General features: G+C 42.0%; 1 protein-coding gene across 12 annotated transcripts in view; it reads right to left on the bottom strand.

Moving 5' to 3' along the window:
- ATP8A2 (ATPase phospholipid transporting 8A2) overlaps positions 1 to 22,123 on the bottom strand; it is a 729,626-nt gene that overhangs the window by 178,358 nt on the left and 529,145 nt on the right. For 11 of the 12 annotated variants that reach the window (XM_070049167.1, XM_051850719.2, XM_008259895.4 and 8 more), the window contains 3 exons: positions 9,232 to 9,306; positions 5,230 to 5,352; positions 2,002 to 2,080 (listed from right to left, as the gene is read on the bottom strand). In XM_070049167.1, coding sequence (XP_069905268.1) covers positions 2,002 to 2,080; positions 5,230 to 5,352; positions 9,232 to 9,306 — 277 coding nt within the window. The remainder of the gene's footprint in view (positions 1 to 2,001; positions 2,081 to 5,229; positions 5,353 to 9,231; positions 9,307 to 22,123) is intronic. The other variant, XR_011378928.1, reaches the window with a different exon arrangement.

Here is a 22,123-nt window from a genome sequence, read left to right as displayed (position 1 = left end):
AAAGAATAAGGCTAATAAGCACTAATGTACTATTTTTGTATTGTACTCATTGGAAGAATTTAGATATTCATTCTAAAACATTTGATTTGTTAGAGGATGTCAACTAATCAACAATACCAATGGCCAATTTATTTGCAATTTATTTCCCCTTAAAGAGTTTTACTTAATAGATTATTGTTTGCAGGGTGATGAAAAGAAAACCCCTATATTAAATGCTCAAGAAAAATAGTGAAATGATGAAATTGATGATGGTGTTAATAATAGAAATAGGAGATAATCATCCTATTGGTTGGCTGTTAAGCAAATTGCAAAATTTGGAAGAAATAGATAAGGGTGGCAGAACCTAACTTAAAATTCACTTGGTGATTTCTACTCAATAAATTAGCAGTTGCTGAGTCTACTTCCTTTTCAACACAGACCACGTGAAGTGAAGGAATGGATTTACATGGCAGAGTAGGCAAATGAGAGCAATCCCACCATAAACCACAAGCCACATACTCAAAGCACAGGACCACAGCTCTAGGAAGAGAAAGCCACTGTGTCTACTGCGAAGGCATCACATCACTTCTTTTTGAAGCAAGCAAGTAAACAAACATCTTGTAAGACTTCTGGAGTCCAAAGGCAAACGCTTCTGAGTTAGAAACAGTCCACTGTCTAGGTGAGAAGGGTCAGGGGCCCGGAGGTAGAACTGTGGCAGGTCTGTGTAATCCACTGCTTCTTCCTAAATTCTGAAAATACAGCCTTAGGGACAAGAAGACGATTGCCAAAGTTGTCTCATAGCTCTTATGCTCGTCATATATATTGTCCCATCGCTTTTCTATCCTGCTTTGATGATGCTTCTGTCACTTAAATGCCATGGTTTCTGAAATAAAATCACATCCAACAAGTACTTGTAAGCCTGTACTTACCAAACCGTTTGACAACACATTAAACCCACTATGAGTAAAGATGAGTCACAGGAAGCTTTAGAGTTAAAAGAAAATGATTTCCAAAGCATGCCCTTCTTGGGGGAAGTTCCCGGGGTCCAAAATTTTATTTTCTGATCTAAAGACTCAGGGATCCTTGAAGGAAGAACAGTTCTGATGGAGTTAGAAGGACAGGTCATAGGGCATGAGCAATTGTCTGTGCATGCATTTTCTCTCAATCAGTATTTAATAGGTTAAAGATAGCCACGAGGATGAATCATTTCTGTTTGAGGCATAAAACACATTGACACAGAAACAAAGACGCTTGGAAACTTCATATTCTTTGAACAATAAAAGGCCTTGTCTAGTCAACATTTGGGGTAATCTTTCCCAGGGGGATTATTACTATTTTAGAGGGATGAAAGAGTAGCATTCTCATGATACATTTTCCTTTGCTAGACTAGAGAGACGTCACTTCAGGAGGCTGCATTCTGGATGTATTAAGAAGTGTGAGCAAACAAGGAGACTGCCTCCGTTCTCACAGAGCCTCTCTCCGCTACAGGGACAGACTAACGACACTCACATGGAGAATGAGTCCCCCAACAAACCACCACTTCAGAAGAGATGCATCGACAGAAGGAGACTCTTGGAGAAAACTAAGAAGATTAAACTTGCAAGATTTAGTTATTCTGAATTTCGGTTTGCAAGGCTTGGGGAAATGAAAGCCCTAGTAATTAACAGAGATTTTCAAACTCAAGGACAAGAGTCACATCAACATTTCATTATAGCATAGTGCTTTTTTTTCCCCATGATTCCTGACTCAAAGAGTTATTAAAAATTGAGTTTAGAATTCCCAGTACTTAAACTACCCAGTCAACTGGAAAGAAAATGGGTTCTCAAAGCCAGAACTGACGAAACCTAAAAGCTATAAAGCTGGGGCTAGCTCTGGTTAGCTGTTAGGTTTATTTTTCCTCTGAAATGTGTTCTTGTGATCTCTCATTCTGCAGAACTAAAAAAAGAAAAAAAGTTGTGAACACACTGGCACCAGAGGGGCTGCAAAGCTACTTGCTGACAGTTGAAATCACGAAGCCGTTACCGTGCTCCAGTGCTTTCATGGGAAACCAGAAGAGGATGAGGGAGTGGACCAAGGCGTTGATGCAGTGACCCCAGAAAACCTGCGGGAAAAGAAACCCAGGGAGTCATGAGCGCCCGGAACTCGCGACCTCTGTGTAGCTCTCAACAGACACGGCATTGTGAAGGTGCTGGCAGCGGGTGCACAGTTCTGCGAGGAGCACATCGTTTTTGAATTTTAAAATAAAATCCAACTCTTCCTCCATTTTTACAAACAAATGATTGGACTTACACCAGGTAATATTACTTCAGTGCAAAGACCAAAACACCAGGGTATATCAAAAAAATTCATGGAAAAATGGCATTCAAAAATGTTTATTTTGGTGCAAAACAATTTCTGAAATCCATGCATAGATTTTTCAAAATGTACATTTTTCACAAACCCTTTTGTAAGCATGGACTTCAAAATCTTTTTTGCACTGAAACAAACATTTTTTCATTGCATTTTCTCATGAACATTTTGAAGTACCCTCAAATATACACACAACTGAGTATATGTAGTGCAACACACAATCTATCCACACCTGAAAAACAAGGTATTAGTTTTCTTTATCATCATGACAGACAACATTTTATAGTCATCCAAAAGTGGCATTAGGTCCAAACTGTTAATAAGAGATTGAAACTGTCACATATAAATTCTAAATGGCATTCTCTTTTATCTTTGAAAATCTCTTTATTCAGAGGCTGGTGCTATGGCATAGTGGGTTAAAGCCCCGGCTTGAAGCACTGGCATCCCATATGGGTGCCAGTTTGAGTCCTGGTTGTTCCCCTTCTGATCCAGCTCCCTGCTAATGCACCTGGGAAAGCAGCAGATGATGGCCCAACTCGTTGGGCCCCTGCACCCATATGGGAGACCTGGAGGAAGCTCCTGGCTCCTGACTTCAGATTGGCTCGGCTCTGGCCATTGCGGACATTTGGGGAGTAAACCAGCAGATGGAAGACCTCTATCTCTGTAACTCTGTCTTTCAAATAAATAAAACAAATCTTTAAAAAAATTTATTCATTTTTTCTATTAATTTTGGAGATTTGGGTTAATATTATTCACATTAAAATTCTTTTTTTTATTTTAATGCTTGAAAGTAACTAAAGAACACAAACTTTAGTTTACCCTAAGGTTTCATTAATGCATTTCAATCATCTTTTTAGCCACTGAGATGACAAAACTGTTACAACTAGATTTCATGTATTGTGAATTTTCCAGATGGTTCTGGGAGTTATCACACATCTAATCCTAAGGAGAAGTGGGATAGGGGAAAATAATGAGAAACATTATGATAAGACAATGCAATATTCTTCCATTTTAAACATCCATTTCTCCCCACCTATTTCCTGATCTCTTTACTAAAACAAAACAAAAGAAAATCTTCAAAGCACCTGCAAATAAGTCTTGGTAGACTTGGTTCTGCTTCCTTTGGTGTTGGTCCAAATGGTCTTTGAATTCAAACTCTATAGACAACAGATTCATGTAAATTATGCAGAGAAAATGGATCTTGTTTCCCTGTTAATAGTTTCTTTGTGTGTGGAAGATGGTGGAACCATTAGGATGGGTCTTTTTTATTTATTTATTTTTCCCAGTCTCAGATATGCTTATTGCACCTGCCTAAGGATAAGGTGGCTGGGAAGGATGACTGTCGGTAACATCTGGCTTGGAAAGGAAGGCTTCAGAGGTTGTGTCTGCTGTAGACCTGCGAGGTGTCTCCCCGCGTCATCACTCTTAAGGCCCTAGCACATGGTGAACACAACCAGTTCATAGTCTTGTAACTGAACTTGGCAATGGACCTGTGTTTAAATCGCCTAATTCTCTCCTGCACATAAACCTAAGATGGAAACACGGATGGTCATGCAGCTGTTCTCACATCTGGACTCTTCTGCAGGTGAGCCACACGACTTCCCTTTGAGCAGGTGGCCCTGAGCTCTTAGGGGGCTCTGCAACAGGACCCCTTTGCCATGTGAGAGACTGAGTGAGCCCCTTTCATGCACAACCCAGCTTCTGCTTGGGTCTTCTCGGGACTGCCTGTACAAGGTAGAGCATCCCAGATGCCAAAATTCAAAATACTCCAAACTCTTAAACTTTCTGAGGGCTGACATGATGCCATAAGTAGAAAATTATATTCCATGAAACTTTATTTCACACACAAAATTCTTCAAAGTACTGCACACAATTATCTTTGGACTTTCGTGTACAAGGAACATAAAGGGATTTTGTGTTTAGACTTTGGTCCCATCTCCAAGATATCTCACTATGTATATAAATGCAGATATTCCCAAATCGGAAAAAAAAAATCTGAAATCCAAAATACTTTTGGTCCTAAGTATTTTGGATAGGAGATGCTGAACTTGCGCACCTGTTTTGTCTAGATGCTTTCTCTTTTCCTACTCTCATCTGAAAAAAAAAACTGCATGACTGGCATCATTGATCCTTGTGGTTTTATCTATTCAATATTACTACTTTGAGAAACATCTTTTTTGAAGGAAAGGGAGAGGGAGGAGGTAGGGAAAGGAGAGGGGAAGGAGAGGGGGAGGGAGGGAGGGAGGGATGGAGGGGGAAAGAGAGAGAGAGAGAGAGACAGAGAGAGAGAGAGGTCTTCTATTTGCTGATTAACTCACCAATGCCTGCAACTGCCAGGGCTGGACTAGGCTGAATTTGGGTCTCCCACATGGGTGTCAGGGACCCACGTACTTGAGCCATCACCTGTTGCCTCCTAGGGAAGCAGGAATTGGGAGTGAAGCCAGGACTTGAACTCAGGCAGTATGATATATGATGCCACCACCACATGGCATTTTACGTGCTGTGCCGACCACCTGCCCTTGAAATCCTTTCTTTAAGATGCAACTCCAGCAACAGATAAGCTCCCAGCCGGCCTCAAGTCTGCTGTCTGAAAGCATATGGGGTCTCTAAGGGCTGATCTTAAAGGAACCAGGCTGTGGGTGTTGCTGCCCTCACAGGGTCTGGCAGCCAAAGCCAAGAAGAGGGCAGGAGCTGACTGACTGGAGCTGGGAGAGCCAGCCCCACATCCGGGACCCCTTTCCCCAGAAATGCATCACCGACTCCCTGGGCTTGCTGCCTGGAAGGGGGTGCACACTCTCACTGCTTCTGAAATGCTCCTCACAGTCGGATGACCAGAGCTGAACCACAAAAGACAGCCGCACACACCCTTCTCGGGGGCCGCTCTGTAGCCCCTGTGGATACCTTTGTGTTGAAGCCTTCGGCGTTCTGGGTGATTTTGTAGAGCTGTGGAAACCTGAGCATGCTCTCCTGAGTGCAAGACCTCTCGAAGATCCCCAGGGTGAAGGGCGGCAGGGCGGTGAAAATCTGCGTGGAGAACAATGAGCTATTAAGCGCGGCCCTTCCGAGGCACACAGCTCCAGTGTCTCAGGCCCGAGGAACGATGACTTCATTTCCAGTCAAGTCCGAACCTGAGACTCAGTGATTCACAACTCCCCAGACAAAGAAAACAAATGAAAGACCTTTTCTTACCGTTCATCAGTGCAGAACGAATACACGGCCACTAAAGCCAACATCATACATTTCTGATGAGCCAAGAGCTCTTGGTAAAATGAACAAGTACCTTCCTTTGTAAAAGGGGCAGTGATGGGTTTCGGGTGGTGATGCTGTGCTCCGTTAGCGAAGGCACAATCTTACAGCCTCCCATCCTGATTTTCCTATTCAAGGTGAAGGAAGGATGGGCCAGGCACTGTGATGAGCACCAGGAACAGAGATCTTTACAAACTCGAGAGGGAAGAAGCAAAGGAAGCAGGGCTTTGGCCTCTGGGAACTGTATGTACTGTAAGGTCGGGACAGGGGCCAGCAGGGCAATAGGTTTATCAATAGATAAAAAAATAAAATGAATAAATAGAAACACAGTGCTCTGCAAAATTATTCATGGGGGAGGGCAGGCAAGGTGGAGAAGAGAAAGACTGTCACCAAGGCACGTGACCTCTAGGATTTGGTAGAGTGATGATGGACATGGTGCGTGAGGAAGCATGCCGTGACAAAGGACCACCCCTCACAAAGCTCCAGGCACTTATGACCACACACACACACACACACACACACATATATTTTATGGCTGAAGGGCGGGGTTCTAAGACACACAATGGCAGCTGGCTGAGAGCCTGGTGCAAGCCAAGGATGGGTGAGAGACTGGATAATCTTCCATGACAACTGCATTCTTGGACACAAAGTGCCTTCTAAGACTTGGACTATTTTTTGACATTGAAACATTTTATTTATTTATTTTTAATTGACATGCCATTGTATATATTCATGGGTATGGTTGATATTTCAATATATGTATACAATGTACAATCAGCAAATCAGGATAATCAGCTCAGATATTTATCATTTCTTTGTACTAGAAACATTCTAAATCCTTTCTTCTAGTGGTTTTGAAATTGACAATACATGATGGTTACCTAAGAGTCACCCTGCTGTGCCACGGAGCACTAGAACCTAACCCTCCTAACTGCTGTGGCCCTGGGGGTCGTCCTCCAATTTGGTTCTCACTGCTCTGAGCACCCATCAAATCCAGATCCACAAACCCAGCAAGCTCGCAAAGCCAAAGCCTGTGGGGATCAGACGTGCCTCTCGTAGAGAACCCTGAACTCACAGCACTTATTTGGAGTGAGTGTCTGGCCAGAGAAACAAGCCTTCCCAAGTCTGCAAGGATCCAGCCAGCAGAGGCGTGGTGACTGAGGCCAGGGAAGCTCTCCCGCACCTCCTTCAGCCCGGGCAGACAGGAAGCAGCCCTGGGATTCCTACAAGCTGCACAGATTTCAGGAAGAAATCGATACGGAGCTGTTGTACTCGCTTCCCTCCCAGTCACAGACGCTGGGCGTTCTATGGCAAGAAGGAGGCGTCCCGTCTAACAGATCAGAAGTTTCACACGCTTTTTGAGCTCATGTTCTCGCCTCCATTGCTCTGCATCGGTGCATACATGTGCTGGCTTTTTTCTTTTCCTTTTTGAATAACTTAACTGTCTCCTTCCACCCACTCCCTATCCACCCCCACTCAGCATCTCTGGGCTGACAGTGAAGTAGGCTCTACCAGTCTTCCCCCTGCTTACGGCACCCTGTATCACAAATGCTGATTGGTGTGGGAGCATCTGTTTTGCAAAAGAGGGGATATTGCATGCATTTTTCTTCCTTATACTCTGACTGCTAAACCGTCCATCATGGAAAGCCTTCTGAGCCCACTGATTTCAACGCTAATGCGGTCTTTCTGATGTCTACATAATAATTCACAGTATGGATGAACCCATACTTCCTCAGTCACTTGCCCACTGCGCTAACACGCATTTTGGTTTCAATTTTTCATTACCACAAACACTATGGAATAAACATCTATAACATATTACAATTTACGTACTTTTTAAAAAATTTTCTGTGGGGTAGTTTGGTCAAAGAATTCATGTAGTTTTACTTGTACCAGACACTGAGGGGTTGCTTTCAAAAAAGGTTTAAATCATTTACCTCTCCCCTCGCAAAGGAAGAGTAACGTCACCCTAGTTCCCTAGGAGTCAGAGCTATACTGGTCTTGGTTATTACCCACTCTGAAAAGTTAAAGATATTAACTCATACTTTTAAAAATGTGCACTTCCCTGGCCACTGGTGAGTGTGAGCATGTTTTCACATATTTATTGGTCGTTCATGAAACCTCTTATCAGGTCCTTTGTCCACTTACTATTCATGCTTTACCCACTTTCCAAGACTTTGTGGATTAGAACAGATGTCTACTTGGTTTGTGTTATAGAATTTCATCCAAGTGCCCTCTTTGTCTGTCAGTTTTTTTTTTTTAATGGCTTCTTTTGCTATATGAAAGTTTTAAATTTTTAAATGGTGAAGGATACCTTCTGAGTGTCCAGCCACGGTTTCAGAAGTTTCCATTCCCTGAACCGCACACGTCGTACGTGCTCAATCATTGTAGAGCAGTCAGCATATTTATCCCAAACAACTGCGTAACTCTGACCTACTCAGGAAAACTTCAAGGCCTGCAAGTCAACAATTTCTGGTCTCCCTTTGTTCTACGAAGGTGAGGCTGCAGAGCCCCTGTCCCTGGGGTGGCGGACTAGAGGGGCTTCTCCAGCACATCAATTCACCACCGCTCACTTCCAGGGCATCAGCATCTGTAGGAAGGTGACAGGCACGCAGCCGTGAGTGACCTCAGGTCCTGGCTGACCAACGCAGCCTCAGAGGCATCCAAGGGCACACATTTGACCTTCTCAACCTGAAAGGCACACAGGGCCAAGGTCAGGCTGCTGCATTCAATCCCCAGCATGCAGCATCCTGGATGCTCACCAAAGAGGGTTGAATATATGGGTGCTTCGGATATCTAGTCACTAATGTGTACACAGCCTCACTGCTTGTTACAGCATAGTATAACATGGAGAATCCTATCCATGATGGCTGCTTCAGAAAGAAAAATCCCTCAGGGCAGAGGCTGCTGGAGCCAGGGTCTGAAGTAAGGGGTAGTGCACAGCTCAAGAGGCCATTCTGAGGTCTCCAAGATATTCTGCTACAAGCCTATCAGTTCTTCCTGTCAGTGAAACAAAATGCAGGAACGCTAAGCAGCTCCTGAGTCACTTCAGCTTACAGTTTATATATATTCCTAGCCTGTGAATTCATTACAGTCAAGTAATGAAAAAAGAACTTGAAAATCATGAAAAATACCAAATAAGCTGATTACCATTCTCCACGGTGGCTGGAAGTCAGAATTCATTATTTTAGCACTACCAGTGGAAGAACACGTTCTTCCACAAGGACAGATGCTTCTTTTAAGGAGGACAAAAATGACACTCGATCCCATGCTGCACATTTGTATCTATGTTTAAGAATTCAAAAGTCAAAATATGAAGTGCAATGAGTTCAGATGTAATTCAGAAATTTTTACTTGAGCTAAAAACATGAAAATGTTGTGCAGGCATTTAGTAAAGGGGTAACAAGGGTCTATTATCAAGATATATGGGTTAATAATTTCATGGGGTTATTCAAGAATGATCTGCTATGATTGAAACCATGTGTGGAGCGTTTGGGCTTCTGCAGGATGTGTCGCAGCAACAAAGGCCCTAAAGATGTATTTGTGCTGCCTGCTAAGTACACAAATGATTGACTTACACACACTTCCCAGACATAAACAGTGAAGGAATGTCCCTGAAGTTCTGCATGCCATCAGATAGAGAGGGAGAAGGCTTACCACATTGTACAAGCCGATGCACCAACGTTCGAATAAAATCTGCCCAGAAAATCCATTAACAAAGGCGAACCAGAGCTGAAAGAGAAGAAAGTTCATGAAGCTTTATATCAATATTGACCTCAGTGTTGCCATTCACTGAAAAAGTCATGGGGAATGTGACCGACCAGCTGGACACAGCTGCTAAGGAATAGTGAGCCACAGGACCATAGAGAGCATTTATTCTTTTGTAGGATGTTAAGTGCCTGATATCACAAACATCAATACAGGAAAGAAAATTTATATTTAAGGCACATCAATTTTCAGAGGTAATATGCATATGTTTACACAAAAGCAACTGAATTTTTCTCAAATATGCTTTGTGTCAACACTTTCTCATTGACTGGAAGATCAATGCACATTTGTTCCATAAAGTTGATTTGAGAAATATTATTTGTCTTTGTAGGGCTTCCAAATAGATAAAAATATGAAGTTGACAACAGCAACAACTCGTCTGTTGGTCAAGTGTGTTTTAAGGTCACAAAGTATTGACTCTCTTTGACTGGAGGTCTGTGAAGGTCCCAACACACTAGCATGAAAGAAGCATACTCAAGTCACCTTTTGGAGTAGATGGGATGACTAGAAAAATAAAATGTCAGACTATTATTCATACTTTCAAGCAGTCTATAATTCTACTTGCTTAGGCAAGACTGACATAAAAATGGCTACAGAGCAAAGTTGCCAAGATCATAATGAGTGCCAAATGACAGGGGAATAAAACAATTTTAGAGAATAACATTTCACTCAGGTATAATCAGGAAAAGCCATGGAGGCAGTAAGAGGGAGTAGAATGGGGGTGAGCAATGAGGAGGATGGACAGAAACCTTAGAAGTGGGCAAATATGGAAACAAGGAATACAAAACACTGGTGTTTGCATACAACGAGACAGAACTCCAGTGATGTGGGGTAAACTTTAACATACTCCATACAAATCACGGAATTAACTCTCACGGTATATACAATGACAGACTAAATCAGTTTCTGTGGTAGAAAATAATTGGCAATGGAGAAAGCTACACCAGGATAACACCGGGTTGAAATCAACACTGGCATTGCAATGACCTGTGTCAGGTTTTTCAAAATCAGTTTCTTAACTCCACCAGTCCAAGTTTCCTGAGACAGGAATTGTTCTCTACACTGCTCTGTACACAACTATATCCAGTGTGATACTCTGTACAAACAGGGACTCACCACGTCCCAGCAGGATCAAATTAAACATGTCAATTCAATTGCTAGATGGAAGTTTTCCTTAAATAGAGCTTTCATCATTTCAATCCCCAGTTCCATAAACTACTAGTGCTCCCTCCTGAATCCAAGATAAGCGTGTTCGCTTTCAGAGATCCTCCCTATTCACTTTAAATTTCAATTATCCTCCCACGGGGTCCCAAAGAGGCCTGGCTATTGAGTGAAGAAATACTGGAGGACAACTAAGAACCAGAGGTTTGTGCAGCGTTCTGCACTCTTACAACATCTGTTCAAGTAGTAAGCTTCCCCAAAGCCACAATCTCAACCCACCCGCTCCTTACTACTTGAGATCTCAGCAATTAACACTTGAATCAAACTTTCAATGCAATGAGGGCCTAGATTCAAGTGTGTTCGTAAATTGCTTCAATTTTTTTTAAAGATTTATTTTCTTTATTTGAAAGGCAGAGTTACAGAGAGGTAGAGGTAGAGACAGAGAGGTCTTCCATCTGCTGGTTTACTCCCCAGATGGCCACAATGGCCAGAGCTGCGCAGATCCAAAGCCAGGAGCCAGGAGCTTCTTCTGGGTCTCCCATGCGAGTGCAGCAGCCCAAGGACTTGGGCCATCTTCTACTGCTTTCCCAGGCCATAGCAGAGAGCTGGATCAGAAGAGGAGCTGCAGGGACTAGAACTGGTGCCCATATGGGATGCTGGCCTTCAGGCCAGGGCTTTAACCTGCTGCGCCACAGCTCCAGCCCCTCAAATGTTTTAACTTAATTTTCCCACAACTGTATGATATATCTGAATTTTCCCATCCAAACAATTGAAAGCACACTGACAGCCAGTAAGAATTTTATTTAATTGCATATTCCAGTTAATTTGTGATGTGGAAGGTGATACAATAGAAATATTTCTACTGTTTTCTCCTCCCTTTCATCAATTGAAAACAGTCCAAAAAATTGAAAACAGAAAGAAAAAAGGAGGGCATACTATTTTCAATAGCCTTTATCAAAACTATGTACGATATATAAAGATGTTCATAAATATAAGACCAGATCAAATCAAGGGAGACTGCCAATAGCAGACAAAAATTTGTAGAATGAAATAAAATTTAATGTTTTCCAAGAAATGGCTGAACTACTCTTATTTAGAGGATAAAATACAGAGGTAGGGGCAAGGAGTGCCTGAGGTCCTTTTATGGATTTAATGGAGCAGACACCTTGAAGCTAACAGCAATGCATGCACACACATCCCTCTTCCCCACATCTCCCCCATCCCCTGCCAAGAATGAAGTAGACAGAATGGCAGAAAACTAAGTGAAAGCCAACCTGGCAGGCGCTGATCAAGATAAACTGAAGAGAAAAAAAATGCAAGAGAAAATTCGTAACACATAAGAATTTTCTGTGAAGAATGAAGGATTCTTCTACCAAGAGTATGAAATGGTAGCAATGAAGTGTTTATTATTGCAAGGTGACAGGTGACCAGTGGAGAACAGACAGAAAATTCAACAAGGAAGTGCTCTGAGACAGCTTGGAAGCCTTTCTCCCCTAGACGTCGTCAAAGAATAATACAGAAAAACATATAGGAATATGATAAAAGCATATGAAATTATCGCCACAGATGAATCAGGCATCTGGGCAGGAAGAACATTTCTAATATTTAGGTGAGCCTAAAAGACCTAAAGAAAAAGTACTTTCTTTCCAAACAAGTGATAAAATACGATGTATAAGACATCAAAGAAGGAGGCAAACAGAAAAAAATCAAGGTCTTAGATTAAAAGTCACATAAAGGGAAATAAAACCAGACCTGGCATTGCTGGAACCAGTGAGGGAGAGCTGGGGTGGCCTGGAGAAATGTGTCAGCAGAGAACCGAAGGGCAGTGCTGATGTTTAGAGACACTGAGAAAATAAGAAGCCTTCTCCAAAAATGGCATTTTTTTTTTATAAAGAACAAGTATAACTGGAAAGAAAGTATTGAAAGATATAACAGAAGAAAAATTTCTGAAATATTCTAAAACCTCCCTCAGCCAATAGAGGAGACTTTTTTTTAACCTAAAAAACAGAACAAAAAACAAATACAGAAAGATCCACACCCATATATATCCTGTTATCAGAATTAATGAGTTTTAAAATTTTATAAGATTAGTTGGTAAGTATATTGAGGCAGAAAAAGCAATTAGCCTACAAGAATCAAGCTGGCTTCACACTTCCCTCCAGCAGTAAACCACATCAGAAGTAGTAAATATTCACAAATCATTAGGAAAATAGAGTGTGAAAAAACAGAAACCAAAGAAACATCCAAAGCTGACAATACAATGTAAAATATGATAGAATAGTAAAAATGAAGATATTTTTGAAAGTTCATAGGTAAATAAAATTAAAAGATGTTTATTTTGTGCAAAAACTTTTTTGAAATCCATGCCATAGTTCTTTTTAAATGTTATCAGTTAATTCTGCTTTAAATATTTGTTTTTCAAGTTTTAAATTTATTTTTTATGTATCGGTGAGAGAGAGAGCGAGCGAGAGCAAAAGCAAGACAGAGAATTTTATATCCTCTCCCCAAATGTCTCCAACACCCTAGGTCAGGCTGAAGACAGGAACCCAAACCCTTATCAGTGTCTGATACCCTGATACCCAGGTATGTGGGCCATCACTGCTGTGTGCATTAGTGGGAACCTGAAATCAGGACTACAGCCTGGACTCAAACCCATACACTCCAATATAGAATGCAGTTGTCCTAAGAGGTTCATAACTACTGTGCCAAATACTATTTTCATAATTTGCGTTTTGCTTGTACTTTTCCAAGACCCCTCATATGCATGAATTGCACATTTTTGTACCAAAATAAACATATACATTAATTTTATTTTCCACCAACTCTCTGAAGTGCCCTTGTATATGAAGAGTCCTTATAAATCAGAAAGAAACCACCCTACAAGCTGCTAGAAAAATAGGCAAACAGTCCACGCAGTGAGATCATGGAAGAAAACACACTCAGAAATATAGAAATCTCATTTGTTTTAAATGCACACTCAGAGAGGTACCAGCTTTTACTCTTCTGATATTTCCTTGGACTCAGTGATTCTACTTTTAGGGACATACTCGAAATTATATCTTATAGCTGTAATCACCTAGTATTCCACATGAAAATATAAGGCGTGTTTACAGTAGCATTATTTGGAAAAATAAAAAGTAGAACATGCAGGTACATTGGTTAATGAAAACACTAGGAAATCACGAAATATGATACACATGTTAAAAAGACTAAATTCATATGCAAATGTACTACAAAAATCTTAAACATGTTATTATCATGACAATAAAGGTATAGCATGAATGTTCATGGAAGTGCAGGATAAATGCATATATTCCTATGTGCATGACAACTTTCTGGAACACATATGAGATCATGAATATTCACTATGTCTAGATACAAGAAGTGTTCCCGGAGTAGGAAGCGAGAGAAAGGGGGGGGGGGGGAGGGACTTGCTTGTATCTCATATACTGTTTTTAACTTTTAAAAATACATTCATGTTTTACTGTTTCAAGCAGTATTTCTCAACTAAGATGGGTTTTTGCCTGTATGGAGCCATCTCACAATGTCTGGACATATTTTTTTATCATGACTGGTGGGAAGAAGGTGCTATTGGCATGGAATCCAGGTATAGCCCAAAGACTTGCTAAACATTCTACAGTGTTGTAAGGATCCCCAAGGAAGTGCTCTATAACAAAGAGGTATCAACTCAAAATGTCAATCGTGCCACTGCTGAGAAACCCAGGATTAAAGAAATAAATGTGCTAGGTCAACCAGACAAAACTTAGAAATCCTGTTGTAACAGATGTTTGTTATAAGTGAAATAATGACACGGACTGTTGTCTGAAGCTGTGATGTGTTTATGTGTAAGAGGGGTGTGGGTTCTGAGAGCTTCGCCCTTTGTGAATGACTCCCCTGTAGCCTGACCTCACACGTAGAAGCTCAGACCCCATTCTTCAGAGGCGAGGGTCACAACGTTGGACTTGAATTCAGTAACTTCACACATTGAGAACCTGAGAACGGCAATGTATCTTTATACATTACTAAAATAAGAGACTGAAGACTGAAATGGAAATTTGTATAACTAAGTCTCTCAAGTTATTGAAAATATGTAATGAGAAAAAAAAAAAAGTAAAACTAGCATCTCTTTCCCGGAATTTCCCTCGCTGACACTGACACTGTGGCAAGCAATCCTGAACCAGGTGAAAATGTTTGCTCTTCATGTTAGATCCAGGGCTTTGACTATCAGAATGCTGGGCTCTTCCCTCCAAGCAGCCTGGACTCTGAATTCCTCCCAGTTGGCACTGGCATAACCATGTTTCCTCAACGTCTTCTGATGTGTGTGTACTAATTTTTATCAGTTGCAGGTGCTGCAGCATTTGGAACAGTCCCGACAACACCATTTTCAGCATTTCCAATTCAATCCCCATCTGCACTCAAATAATCCGTCATTAGGTGATCAGTCCTGTTTATTTCATTAGAACTATTGATTTGGTCGAAAGCAAAAAATAATTAAAACCCAAATAAACAAAACAAACACAAAATTTCCACCATGTAATTTCAAAATGCATGAGCTGGTTTTCTCTTACACTGTAAACACTCAAACTTGATTTCATTTTGGCAAGATTTCCATAGGTGAAATGGAAAAAATATGAGAATGCACTGTATTTTCAAATATTTATACAAACGCGCTTAGTTTTTATTTTTTTATTCATGAGACAGGTACAGGATGGCTCTCTGACACACTATAAAAAATCAGGTTTCACACTAGTTAGTCACATACAAGTGTTAATTCACATACAAAAAAAAAAAAAAAAAAGATAGCACTGCCCTATTCCTAATCACGAATGTCATTTTGGGTGGGCCATAGTTTCCAACTGCAGACCCCAAATACACAGTGCTCAGTGCAAACAGACAGCCCCTTCTTCCCTCTGACGTGCACGACTTGCCAGGCGGCCGGCTTGTAGCCTCCACGTTTTGCTCTTCTGGAGTAATGGAGGAAAAGATTCCTCTGCCTTTACTTTCTTCACTAGGGATGCAGTGAAATGAACATGGTCACAACGCTGAGGCGCTGGCTGATCAGCCTCAGACTTGGTGGGTTGGTGGGGAGGCTGCCAAGCACTGCAGCCTGCCAAGCTCCTGGGGTTTTTGGTCCTCAAATGCAGTGTTACGAGCAAACTGACCCAAACTTATTAAAAGGCTTTTCCTTCTTGGAAAAATATCCTTCTTTGCTTGAACTGCTGCCTGACTGCCAAAAATGCAGTAACCATCTTGGCTAATTGCACAGGCTCCCGTCTGGAGGTCCCAGCGACTCTGCATGGCCTCGGCGGGTCATACCTGCCGCCACTCTCAGTTCTGAGCTAACAGCCAACATACTTAACGGATGACGGCTTTACTGGGAAAGGGACAACCTGCTCCTCTATTTACTGTTCTTCCTGGATCCCTGCTCCAGGAATGAAGTGGAAAAATACCCCAAGGAGAATAATTAAATAAATTAGCCATATGGTTTCTCACTGGAGTGGCAATAACATCACGATTTACTAATTCACACATCAGGTCTGAGCTGACGAACCAGCATGAAAAATATCTGCTTCAAAGCCAAAGTGTGACCACCTTTTCTGAACTTTGATCTGGTCACAGTATTCTGATAAAAAAAAATAGATAATGCTATTTTGGAAAATTCATTTTCATCAATAAAAAGTAGTATACAAAAACAATTATCTTGGCCAGCGCCGCGGCTCACTAGGCTAATCCTCCGCCTTGCGGCGCCAGCACACTGGGTTCTAGTCCCAGTCGGGGCGCCGGATTCTGTCCCGGTTGCCCCTCTTCCAGGCCAGCTCTCTGCTGTGGCCCGGGAGTGCAGTGGAGGATGGCCCAAGTGCTTGGGCCCTGCACCCCATGGGAGACCAGGGTAAGTACCTGGCTCCTGCCATCGGATCAGCGTGGTGCGCCAGCCTCAGTGCGCCAACCGTGGCGGCCATTGGAGGGTGAACCAACGGCAAAAGGAAGACCTTTCTCTCTGTCTCTCTCTCTCTCTCTCACTGTCCACTCTGCCTGTCAAAAAAAAAAAAAAAAAAACAATTATCTTGTTTCATAATAATGCTGGTAGAGAAAAGCAAAATAAAACTAAACAAGTATAAGGAAAACCCTTCAAATTCTTTATTGAGCACGATTGTTGCAAATCTATGAAATATTAAGCACTTATCTTTGAAAATGTTAAATCCATATATATGGAAAGGAGGAATGCTCAAGTTTGTCAAAAATGCCAGAGTATGACAAAAGAAGCAGCAAAACAAATAAATGGGTAGTAGGTAGGTAGGTGGGCAGGGAGATGGATAGAGAGGAAATTAAGGGGGAAGAAATCATGGATGCTATTTTATTGGAAGCGTTGTCAGAAATCACAGCCATAGTAGTAAGATACCCTGGAAACTTGTCCCTCAAGCATTTTTTGTCCAATACATTATGAGATGGAGGGGCCATAATTAAAGAGAGCAGAGAAGATGCTGTAATAACTGGGCAGAATCTCCTTCATAGAATCTGGAGATTTTTCTGAGTTAGTCTCAGGTAGCACTGCTAGCAGCAGACATCTCATCATCATGAAATTTCTAAGGATTTCTCAAGACAAACAAAAAAAAAAAGTTACAGAATAATGTATATGGGATCCAAATTTTTGGTAAGACCACAACAAAAATCATATAGGCTTACATGAGTGCATAGTGCAAGAAAAATATTAACACTGGCCAAATTGTTTGCATTGATAACCTGAGCAGAAATGGAGAGACATGAGGAGCAGTTATGTTTCCTTATACATTTCTATTGTTATTATAAGAAATATACATGACTTCAACTTTAAAAAAATTGTGTAGGAGAAAAGAACTTGCTATTCTTTCTGCACAATGGGCATTTTCCTTTTGCTTGTCACAAGTCTGAAATTTTTGCTGGATCATAATGTACTTACCACATGTGGTCAGAGATTATACTGAGTCCACTCACAATTGCACAAACAGGGTCTAGCACAGTGCTGGGCACATGCGAAATGCTGAGTAGACAAATGCTTGTAGAATATTAGTATTTAACATTGAAGAGGAAACCCCACATAAAAGTGAGAGCCTAGGACCAGAGAGTTCATGCTCTTAACTGCTGCTCTTCTCCCGACTCAGCTCTCCACCAATGCACCCAAGAAGGCAGTAGAAGATGGCCCAAATGCTTGGGCCCCTGCACCCATGTGGGAGACCTGGATGAAGCTCCTGGTTCCTGGCTTCTACTTAGCCCAGCCTCAGCCATTGGGGCTGTTTCGGGAGTAAACCAATGGTTGGAAAATCAAATCTCTCTGTCTCTGTCACTCTCTCCTTTCTCTCTTGCTCTTCTCTCTGTAACTCTGCCTTTCAATGAAATAAATATTAGAAAAAAGAAAATGATCAGACCTTCATTCTTGAATGTCATGTCAAGAAAGCTGATGGATCCTTTTTACATTAGTGTATAACTGGTTTGTAAAACAGGCTATAGAAATCACCATTTTGCCCAACAAAATCTAATCACCAGAGTTCGAAAAGTTTTCCTGCAATATTTTGAGGTAAAATATTTCAATATTTTGCAAATAGGGTTGAAACTGAGAAATAGATGATCTAAAGTAAATTTCTTACTTTTCATTATCCAAATTCCTTGAACAACAACAACAAAAGTTAATACTAACAAATAATCTAGGTTATGTTTCAAAGGACTCAAATTTGAATCGTAAAAGCTTAGCACAGAAAATGCTACATGCAAATAAATGTAGCATGTAATGTACACATACGTGTTTCTTTAGTTTTTGAGTTCGTTTGCATTAAAATCCCAAATGATGCAAGAAGTTGAATATTATTGCTCAAAGTCACCATAGTTAGTATAGGGCATTTTACTAATTTCTCAGTGCTACCAAATGCCCATTTCTGCAAAAATTGCATGCTTATACTATGGGACATCAGGTAAATACAAAATCCTGCTCCCTTCCCCCCATAAAAGACTATAATACCGACCAGATGGGGTATGCACAATTAAATTGATTTTTAATAAGGAATTCTTAGCACAATATAACGCAATCGCTCCAAATTGTGTCAAGGACTACGTAAATTTTTTTTATAGTTCAAGGCTTAGACTCTTCAGTCCAAATCCCACGTGGCATGCTAGGGGATCACATAGCTCTTGGGACCAGTAAGGAAATAATGAGCCTTTCATCTGGAGGTCACTGGTTAGGCTCTGCTATTGTTCATTAATGGCACAGCTGTTTGCAGCCTCCTGGTGTTGGACGAGTGGCAGGGGGTTTATTATGGAAGGCGTAGCAGAAATATATGTAAGATCACTGCATTTACAGGAAGGACCTATGGCGAGTATTTGAGAACACGTGTTTTATAACCAATAAAGCAATGTTCTTAACTTATTGACATTAAGATTTAATGCCACACACCAGGGCTACCAGAGGAGAGCATGATCCTGATGCTGTCCCTCTATCCTCAGCCATCATGAGCAGCTGTAGCCTGGGTAAGGTGTGCACTTTTCTTTTTTTTTAGACTTATTTATTTATTTGAATGTCAGAGTTACACAGAGAGAGATGAGGCAGAGAGAGAGAGAGAGAGAGAGAGAGAGAGAGAGAGGTCTTCCATCCGATGGTTCACTGCCCAACTGGCCGCAACGGCCGGAGCTGCGCCGATCCGAAGCCAGGAGCCAGGAACTTCTTCCAGGTCTCCCATGCAGGTGCAGGGGCCCAAGGACTTGGGCCATCTTCCACTGCTTTCCAGGCCATAGCAGAGAGCTGGATTGGAAATGGAGCAGCCGGGTCTCGAACCTGTGCCCACATGGGATGCCAGCGCCTCAGGCCAGGGCATTAACCCGCTGCGTCGCTGCGCCACAGTGCCGGCCCCCCAAGGTGTGCACTTTTCTTTGTGTCTTATTTTCTTGTTCTGGAAAGTAGAGGGAACGGTCTGCTCTCTCAAAGAAGGACTGTGATGTAAGACTCAATTGAGCTTTTCAAAAATCCCGTTATTGAACTACTTATCTACTAAGAGGCTGCTTCAGATTATGGCCTGTGCTACAGAAATTCAGTCTGGCAAGGGGCAGGATGGGATGTGTCAGAGGCATGGGAAAGGTTCTTTGGGAACTTCTAGTACACAGAGAAATGGGTTTTGTCTAGAGGAGACAGCATAACCTGTCCCGAAGTGGTGGGCTCTGGGGCTGGGTTTTGAAGGATCAGGTTCCTTTCACCAACAGCAGAGGAGTATGTAGCAGGTGTGGATTGCCAGGCGGCTGCAGCAGTGATAATGAGGTGAGAGAACAGGGCTGATTCGGACCTTGAAGGACATCAGAGGTGGCCTCCAAATATGCAAACATCTGTACACATATTCACTAAGGAAAAATCTGAAAATGTGTGCAGCCACAAATCTGAAAAACCATCCCAATATGTTTTAATTCTTTATTTGCTATGGTAAGAAACACACAGCATTGGATTTATCTTATAACCATTTACAAGTGTGAAGGTCAGTGGCATTAAAAACATTCAAAGTCAGGGCCGGTGCTGTGGTGCAGTGGGTTAGAGCCCTGACCTGAAGCACCAGCATCCCATATAGGTGCTGGTTCCAGTGCCGGCTGCTCCACTTACAATCCAACTCCCTGCTAATGTGCCTGGGAAAGCAGCAGAGGATGGTCAAGGTCCTTGAGCCCCTGCACCCATGTGGGAGACCCGGAGGAGGCTTCTGGTTCCGGGCTTCTGATCGGCTCAGCTGCAGCCCTTGTGGCCATCTAGGGAGTGAACCAACAGATAGAAGACCTCTCTCTCTCTCTCTCTCTTTCTCTCTCTCTGTCTCTACTTCTCTCTGTAATTCTGTCTCTCAAATAAATAAATATTAAAAAAAAATTCAAAGTGTTGTGTACCCATCACCAACATCTACCTACTGGCAGGACTTTTCATCACCTTAAACAGAAACTCTGCTTCCACTGAACTCTCTCCCTCCAGTCCCTGGAACCACTTATTGCATATTTTCTTTGTGAATTTGGCTTTCAGTTACTTCAAGCAAGTGGAATCGCACAATAGGAGGGTACTTCAAAAGGTTCAAAGGAAGTACCTATTATGAAAAAATGCCTGGATTTCAAATTTTTTTTACATCAAATTAAATTTTCTTTTCAAATCCATTTTCCATAAAGTTTATGAAGTACCCTCATTTTTCCCTTTTTTGGTCTGGTTTATATCACTTAGCTTATATTTTGTTCATGCATCATTGTAGGAGGCATCAGCATTTCCGTATTTTAAAGGCTGGATTGTATTCCATTGTATATATACAGCACATCTTGTTTACCTATTCATCCACAGAGGGACATTTGGGCTGTCCCCACTTTTTGGCTATTGTGAATAATGTTTCTATAAATGATGTTGTAAAAAAAAATCTGTTCTAGTTCTTATTTTTTTTTTTTTTTGACAGGCAGAGTGGACAGTGAGAGAGAGAGACAGAGAGAAAGGTCTTCCTTTGCCGTTGGTTCACCCTCCAAGGGCCGCCACGGCCGGCGCACTGCGGCCGGCGCACTGCGCTGATCTGATGGCAGGAGCCAGGTACTTATCCTGGTCTCCCATCGGGTGCAGGGCCCAGGCACTTGGGCCATCCTCCACTGCACTCCCTGGCCACAGCAGAGAGCTGGCCTGGAAGAGGGGCAACCGGGACAGAATCCGGCGCCCCGACCGGGACTAGAACCCGGTGTGCCGGCGCCGCTAGGCGGAGGATTAGCCTAGTGAGCCACGGCGCCGGCCTAGTTCTTGCTTTTGAATCTTTTAGGTACATACCAAAAGCAGAACTGCTGGGTGAGATAGAATTCTTCTATTAACAGTTTTAGCAATTGTCACACTGTCTTCCACAGTGGCTGCATCATTTTACTTTTTCACAGCCAATGCACAAGGGTTCCAATTTCTCCTCCTCAGCAACACTTGTTATTTTTTGTTGTTTTGGAGATAGTCATATCGTAATAGGTATGAAGAGGTGTCTCACTATGGTTTGTATTTGCATTTCTTTAAATGATTAGTAAGGTAGGACATGTTTTCATATGCTTATTGGATATCTGCATATTTTCTTTGGAAAAATGTTATTCATGTCCTTTGCTAATTCTTAATTTGGGTTTTGCATTGTTGAGAGTTTCAGGAGTTTTTTAAAAATGTATATACTGGATATTAATCTGTCATGAGGTATATACTGTTCATTTTCTCCTATTGTATTCCATAGATTTTTTCTCTCTCTCTCTTTCTTTTCTTTTCTTTTCTTTCTTTCTTTCTCTCTTTCTTTCTTTCTTTCTTTCAATCTTTCTTTCTTTCTACTTCTCTTTTTATTTGAAAGTCGAAGTTACACAGAGAGAGGAGGACAAGCCGGGGGGAGGGTCTTCCATCTGCTGGCTCATTCCTCACTTGGCTGCAATGGCCAGAGCTGTGCCCACCCAAAGCCAGGAGCCAGGAGCTTCTTCCAGGTCTCCCACGCGGGTGCAGGGGCCCAAGGAGTTGGGCCATCTTATATTGCTTTCCCAGGCCATAGCAGAGAGCTGGATTGGAAGTGGAGCAGCTGGGACTCGAACCAGCACCCATATGGGATGCCAGCACTGCAGGTGGCAGTTTCACCTGCTATGCCATGGCACT

The sequence above is a fragment of the Oryctolagus cuniculus genome, chromosome 9 (assembly GCF_964237555.1).
Source record: "Oryctolagus cuniculus chromosome 9, mOryCun1.1, whole genome shotgun sequence".
NCBI classification, from domain to species: Eukaryota; Metazoa; Chordata; class Mammalia; order Lagomorpha; family Leporidae; genus Oryctolagus; species Oryctolagus cuniculus.
The sequence above is the reverse complement of the archived record's forward strand: the minus strand, read 5'-3'. Positions and strand labels throughout refer to the sequence as shown.